This window comes from Trypanosoma grayi (genome assembly GCF_000691245.1).
Source record: "Trypanosoma grayi strain ANR4 Tgr_880_V1, whole genome shotgun sequence".
Taxonomy (NCBI): Eukaryota; Euglenozoa; class Kinetoplastea; order Trypanosomatida; family Trypanosomatidae; genus Trypanosoma; species Trypanosoma grayi.
The window spans coordinates 1-7,026 of NW_008826499.1; the positions used below are offsets into that span (position 1 = coordinate 1).

The following is a 7,026-nucleotide window of genomic DNA, read 5'->3' on the forward strand; positions in this document are numbered from 1 at the left end:
CGTCGGCTGGAAGCACGAGACGAGACGGCGATGGAACCGAAGGCAGAAGTCGGCGGCCCGACGCGTCCAATCTTGCGACTGCGGCGCAACAATACTCCCTCTGAGAGAGATGCAGCACCGCTCCCCACGCTTCGGCTAAGTAAGAAAGAGAGAAAGAAGAAGGCTGCGGCAGCGGATGAGCAGAAACAGGAGCAATACGAAGAGGTGATTCACTGGATCCGCTGCGACCGCTGCGACAAGTGGTGTAAATTGCCGGAGAAGCTGGAACCGTCCCCGGAGTACTGGAACTGTTCCTTTATTGGTCGAAAGTGCGCGGTGTCCAAAAAGAAGGCGAAAGAGGAGGCGGAGAAGCAGCTGCACCAACAGCAACCACAGACAAAGCGGCGTGGACAAAAGAGCACGCGTAATGAACAAGGGGGTGACGTGAAAAAAGTGGCAAGACGCGGACAAAAGAAAGAAACCCACGAGACTGTGGATGAGGCGGTGCCGCCTGAGGTGGACGAATCGGAGGGTGACAGGCAAACACTTCTTCAGGCATACGTTTCCAAGGCAAAGGAGAGAGGAAAACCCAAGCGTCGGCAAGTGGGACGGCGGTATCGCGTACGCTCACCCTCTGCCTCCTCCTCCTCTTCTGGCGGCACGGCAGACGACAGCAGCAGCAGTAGTAGTAGTAGTAGTACCACTACGACCGATAGCAGCAGCAGCAGCGACAGTGCAACGCCGCCGCGACGGGGTGGTCGGGGTCACAAGCCTCGTAAACCACCGGCCGCCAAGGCCTCGAAGATGAGAAAGCACAGGAAACGTCGTAGGACCTCCAGCAGTTCATTCGAAGATGACACCGACAGCGATAGCGGCAAGGGCGTGCACGCAGCGCGCCGCGGGCCTCCGCAGTCCCCTGCCTTGACAGCAGAGAGGCTTGCGGAGCTCGAGGCGGCCATGGACGAGGTGGAAACCTTGCAGCTGGAGGAGCACAACGTTAAAGAAATTCTCGCGAGGCTCCGAAGCATAGAAAAAGGTCTGCGGTGACTAAATGCGACACACACGCACACACACACACAGAGAGAGAGAGAGAGAGAGAGAGAGAAAGAGGAGAGGTGAACGAAGGAGTGACTTTACCGGTTGCCTCTGTGCGGTCGGGTGCTAAAGAGCGGGCGGCAACGCGCTTTCAGTAACTCTGTCTCTTCCTGCTTCTAACCCTGTGCCTCGCCTATAAACGCGACTCCTCTCTCCTCTTGGACCCCGTTAGGTGCGGAGAAGCAGTGATGGTCATCTTGCCTCCGCCCACACGGCGGAGTTTGGTGCTGTCGCTCCCCGCCTATAATCGTTGGGCTGCTCGCCTTTTGTCACCGTAGCCCGTCATTGTGTGTTTGGCCGCCTCGGTGGTGATAGTGGTGGTGGGGAGGGGTGAGACATGTGTAGGTCTTCCGTGCATGGGTGAAAGGTTGAAGTCTCGCCGAGGTGACAGGCTGTAGATGAATGGATATCTACAAGTGCTGCAAAGAGCAGCGGGGAGGAAAGCCCTGCGAGGGAAGTCGTCGCCGTTGCAGGTGGGAACCCACCGTCACCTGAGGGTTTTGTTGTTTGTTGCACAGCCTCCGCTTTTCACGGTTGGATATATACAGGCGTCCAGAACGGGATACAGTCTCACAAAATAACAACAGCCGCTGCAGTAGCAGTAATGAGTCCTGTCCTGGGTGAATGGAATCCGCCTCATCTGACGCATCCTTTTGGGTGTTTTTGTGGTCGGTAGCCTCATGGCTGTCCTGCTGTGGCGCGGTTCACGTTTTTTTTTTTTGCTGTTCGCTGCGTTGTCGCTCCTCGATGTTGTCTCGCCCCTCCTTTTTTTTCTTCTCCACTCAAGATCCCTTGCCAGCAGCAGGCGACAGAGCGGCCAAAGGAACGAAGGAAGGGAGAAAAAAATTGGGGGTGGTCGCGTTAGGTCACCTGTGGCTGCTGTTGCCGTTTTTTGATGGATCGGATCGGCGCCTCCGTGGCGAAGACGGATCGTCACCTCACCGGTATCGAGCAGTGCCTCGGGCAGGTGCGACGGCATTCGGCGAGGCGCCCCTCGCACACCAGCAGCTCGGTCACACTCGGCATTCCCCCAGTTGCGCACCGCAGCGATGATGCGCAGCAGCACTCATCATCGTCCGTGCTGGGCGATAGCAACAGAAGAATGACGGCATCAGCAGCGTCGGTGGCGGTAAAACTTCCGCCATCGCCGCCCACCGCCAGAAGGGAGAGCAGTAGGCCGCTTGACCCGCGTATGTGGCAGGGCCGCTCCACAACATCGTCCGCTCCGCTAGCCCAGGTGCATCCCTCACATGCACGAGGGAGGACTGGCGATGTCAAGGTGCACAGCACGGCAAGGATGCCTGTCGTCCTGCGTCGTCGAAGGAAGCCCGACATCAAACACAAGATGGATCTTTTGTCTAGCTCATCCACCTCTTTACTGAGCTCCAGTTCATCGACGCTTGAAGCTTCCTCTACCTCGTCCATTCCTTCGCGCTCGCCGTCGCCTATGCGGGGAAGGCAGTCTGCGGTGGCATCGACCGTCTCCTCCTCGCTGACCTCGCTGACACTCTTTTCCTTCTCGTCGATGGAGAACTCTCCGGCTGCCGAGATTGCGACGCGGTGGCAGCAGTGGCGTCAGGCGGCGTACCACCTCCTCGCATCGCACTACGAGAAGTGTCACGGTGCCTTGACTTGCGCCGTGGTACGGCGGGGTCGGAGAGGCTTTGCCGGCAGCAAAAGCCGATGTGGGGCGGTTGCTGAATCAGTTGAAGAGGAAAGAGAAAAACTCACGACGTCAAGCGATAGTAGTGACTCAATAGAGGAAGGAAGCGAGGGGGAACAGCAGTGGGAAGCGTCCCGGGCCGCGGATAGTGCCAGACACGGGGCGCAGCTCTATGCCGCCGCGAACGAAGAGACAAATCGGGATATCATATCCCACGGAGAAGCCCTGCAGGCCACCGATGTGGCGAAACTAATTCAGAGTGAGACCGTCGTTGCTGTGGAGAGGGGGGAAGCACGTGCACGTGGTGAACCCCAGCGACCAAAGGAAGATAGCAAGGGTCGACGGGAGATGTGGGGCCAACTAGAGGGGAGGCACCTCACCCAACTGCTCGAGACGGCACACTCCGAAGCCACTGTTGACATCGGTCGCAACTCAGCGCGCATGCAACGGGGATTTGAGCGTCTGTATGAAGAGGAGGAGGCTCTTCGAGATGCCGTGGAGCAGAAGGAGGATGAGCGGCTCACCGACCTGCTGGAGGCAATGGACCGTGACGCCTGGGCAGCGGCTGAGCGCGAGGCGGCGCGGCTGGCAGGGGAATTTGCCGCGCGCCCTGTCACAGCGGAGGCGGCGACGGCTCCCCCGACAGTTCCCCCTTTAGCTCCAGCTGCGCTCGCTGAATGTGCGAGGCAGACGATGGATAGAGCGGTCCAAACACCCGAGCACCAACGAAAAGTGCGTGCCACCCAAACAGACGGAGTGTTTTCGGGCACAGCGCACTCCGTTGTGCAGAAGCAGAATGACGACGAACGTATGACTGCCTGTGCCGACGGCTCACGCCATGTGAATAGCCAGTGGCAGCAACTTTACCTCCAGTCCGAAGGAACGCAGACCGGTGGGGACATGTCATGTGAAGCTGTCGGCGTGCAGACGAATCTCGTAGCAGAAGCAGAAGATGGGGAAGAGATGACTGCCGCTTGCAGCATTGCCTCTCCAAGATACAGCAGGGGTGCGCAGACACCGGTGGCACGTCATGTCTCTTCACAGGCGGGTGATGGCCTGTCCCAAGCACCATTAGCAGGTGCTGCCGCTGGTGAGGAAGATGGTTCTACCATTCGGCTGGTGGACGACAATACGCGGCCCACTTTGCCAAGCTGTGCTGTGCCATCACGTTGTGACCTACACAAGATTGGCCTTGAAGAAGAGGCGGCACGTCACCACACTGCTGGAACTGTAGAAGAGCCCCAGTCCCGTCCGCGCGACTCCTTGGGCCCACCGGGACCAGGTCCGCGGTGTGCATCGCCTGCCTCTTCCAAGCTAAGCCTCGTCGATGAAGAGAACGAGGAGGACGCACAGAGCCCACGAGAGGACAAATGGGCACGTGCAGGAATTGCCTCTGGTGAGGGAAAGCTCCTGCAGGGGAAACGTCCGCGTGGGCAGCGCGATGTGGGTGTCTCCGGCGATGCACACGTCCACCTACGCGACAGCTCGACAAACGACGATGAGTGGCGTATGGCCTCACCACAGTGGGGCCTCGATACGTTTGACATGGATTGGAGCAGTGACAGGCCGCTGCAGGGCACCGCTGCCCGTGATCTTCTGCGTGCAGAGGCGCGGCACCGGCGGCATGTGGAGCGGCATGAGCTCCTGGAGCGCAACGAGCGACGGTGGGGAGAGCTGAGCTGTTACCGCGCCCTAGTGTGGCGCCTATCGTCACCCGCCATCGCCGTGGAAGAGGCAGCAGCAGCAACAAAGGAAATGGCGAAGAACAAAGAGGAGGGGGATGAAGAAGTGGAGGCGTACACTGGAGGCACACTCCCCACTGGTCATGCTGCTGAGGAAACGCCAAGGTGGAGCGCTGCCGATGACGCGATGGGAGACGACAAGGAGAATGTCGCACCGCGGATAGATGATCCGCCGCCTGTCGCTGAGGCTTTGGGGACAACGCAACGGTCCGCCACTGCGTGGTGCGTCGACATGACGGACGGCGAGCACGGCACACCGCCGCACCTCCGCGATCGTCCATGGGCACCGATGCTGACGCGACAGGCCTCCTGTAGTAAATTCGGTACTAACAACAATGGCAGCAACATCGGCAGGAGGGCGGGGCCAAGGGCAATGGAACGAGCTGCCCTGTCACGGCGAGGCCAACACATGGCGTCCACGTTCGGTGCTGATGAAAAGACGCTGTTGGTGGACACTCCTTCGTGGCATGCGTCCAATAAGGTCCTCCAGCGAACTCCAGAGACTCCGCCGACGAAGAGAAGTCGTGCCGTTCTNCTCCTTCGTGGCATGCGTCCAATAAGGTCCTCCAGCGAACTCCAGAGACTCCGCCGACGAAGAGAAGTCGTGCCGTTCTGGGTTACGCCCAGCAGTACGAGCGGCGCCTCATACGGCGGCAGCAGCAGAGTATCTCCGGAGTGCCGTCGCCTGAGCCGCTCTACTGCAGAGCAACAACATCGTTTCTAGAGTCTGCGGAGTGGTGCTACCAGAAAATGTACGTTTGCCAGTACCTGTATCCCTCAGCGTCTGGGAAAAGACGCGATGGGGGCGTGCGGAAGTGTGCCGACGCCGTGTGTGAAGAGGTGTGCCGAGGCTGCAACAACATGGAAATAGCGCGACGATAATGCAATCATTTATTATCTTTATTTCTCTTTTTTTNTTTTTTTGACGTGTACATATGTGCAGCGGAATCAAGTTGGCGGTTGAAGAACAGCAGTTCTCTCTGGTCGCACTTTCACCAAATAGATGATAGTGATCCCGCCTCTCCCTCCACTGAGCGAGGGAGGAATGGTGCGTGATAATAAAGTGGTGGTGATGGTGACAGTAATGCTGCGCTGCAGGGGGGGAGTGGTGTGTTGTTTGCAGAGGCCTTCTTCACTTCATGTTTGTTATTTTTTTTTACTTCCCGTTTCCTCATCGTAGTTCTTTTTTTTTTTCTTAAACAGTTCGTGTTTTGCCGATGAGTTCAGTGAAGAACGAGTGTCAATTGAGCAATGAAGACGGGCACTTGGTGGTGGTTGGTCAGGCCGTATTCAGTGAAAAGGATATCGTCGACCAAGACTTGCCTGGCAAGGCAGTGTGCAGTGATGAGTACAGTGCTACAAAGCGGTTTAAGCAGCAAGATTGTCATGACTTCTGGGCAACAGTGGCGTTTGTCGGAGTCATTGGCGTGAGTACGATGTGGGGTACAGCAAGTTTACAGAGTACTACACTGCCCTGCACGCTCTGGCCGTTTGTCGTCTCTGCAACCAAAGCCAACTTCGGCCGCCTCCAGACGTCGGATGTCGTGCTTGGCGTGGGCATGAGCATCCTGTGTCTTGTGGTGTGCACAGCGGGGCTGCTCACGCTACTGCAGCTGGCGGCGCGCGAACTCATCGTCTGCAGCCTTGTTGTGGCGTCTCTGCTCGTGCTGGCGTCTGCAGCAGCGACGTTTACGCGTGGAATGCTGCCCGCCACTATTGGGTTGACAATGTTGGGGTTCGGTCAGCTGTTGTGGCTCTTTTGCGTGCGCAGCCGCATCGCCTTCGCTGCCAAGCTCCTGGCCGCCGCCGGGCATGTGACGCAGAAGCATTCCGCTCTCTTTGTGGTTGCCCTAATGATGGCTCTCATGTTCGCGGTGTGCGCCTCATGGGGTCTGCTGGTATTTCAGTCCGTCACGACGCGGCTGTTAGGCGGGCAACTGTCCATGTACGACCGCATCTTCGCTCCCATCGCGGTGTTCGCCCTGTGCTGGCTCGCACACGTGCTCTCAGGCGTGGTATGCGTCACGACGGCGGGTGTGGTGGGAATGTGGTACTTCGCCGGCGAGGACAGCATGCCGCAGACCCCCACGTGGACGTCATTGGTGCATGCGACGACAACGAGCTTCGGTTCTGTGTGCGTCGGTGCGCTACTGAATGTGGCGGTGGGCACGCTGGGATGTCTGCTCCGCGTCATGTTTGACTCCGGCAGCGAGTTCATCGACTGTATGCTTGCCGGCTTGCATGAGCTCTTCGAGGGCCTCACCCGATACTGCAACACGTACGCCTCCGTGCACGTGGCCGTTTACGGTTGTAGCTACACGGACGCGGCGCAGCGCACATGGCGCCTGTGCCGCCGCTGCGTGTACGCGGCCGCCTTCAACGACGCGCTGGTCACGTCGACGCTTCGCACGATGGGCCTGGTGCTCTCATGCAGCGCGAGTCTGGTGGTCGGCCTCGCCACACGCTCGGTGACGGTCGGGTCGGTTGTGCTGCTGCTGTCGCTGGGGTCGCTGTGCCTCGTGCTGCGCGTCCTGACGGCCACGCTGA

At 58.8% G+C, this 7,026-nt stretch overlaps 3 protein-coding genes across 3 annotated transcripts; 2 read left to right on the forward strand and 1 right to left on the reverse strand.

The window, feature by feature from the left end:
* Window positions 1–30: 30 nt before the first annotated feature.
* On the forward strand, window positions 31–1,026 carry DQ04_08801000 (hypothetical protein; the record flags this gene model as incomplete). Its single annotated transcript, XM_009315697.1, has 1 exon — window positions 31–1,026. One exon carries the CDS (start codon window positions 31–33, stop codon window positions 1,024–1,026), a length of 996 nt encoding a protein of 331 aa, XP_009313972.1.
* A 943-nt stretch (window positions 1,027–1,969) lies between these two features.
* DQ04_08801010 (hypothetical protein) lies at window positions 1,970–5,203 on the forward strand (the record flags this gene model as incomplete). The annotated part of the gene is made up of 1 exon (XM_009315698.1): window positions 1,970–5,203. The coding sequence occupies one exon, from the start codon at window positions 1,970–1,972 to the stop codon at window positions 5,201–5,203; it is 3,234 nt and encodes a 1,077-aa protein (XP_009313973.1).
* Window positions 5,204–6,382: 1,179 nt separating this feature from the next.
* Window positions 6,383–6,697, reverse strand: DQ04_08801020 (hypothetical protein; the record flags this gene model as incomplete). Its single annotated transcript, XM_009315699.1, has 1 exon — window positions 6,383–6,697. One exon carries the CDS (start codon window positions 6,695–6,697, stop codon window positions 6,383–6,385), a length of 315 nt encoding a protein of 104 aa, XP_009313974.1.
* Between the last annotated feature and the right edge of the window lie 329 nt (window positions 6,698–7,026).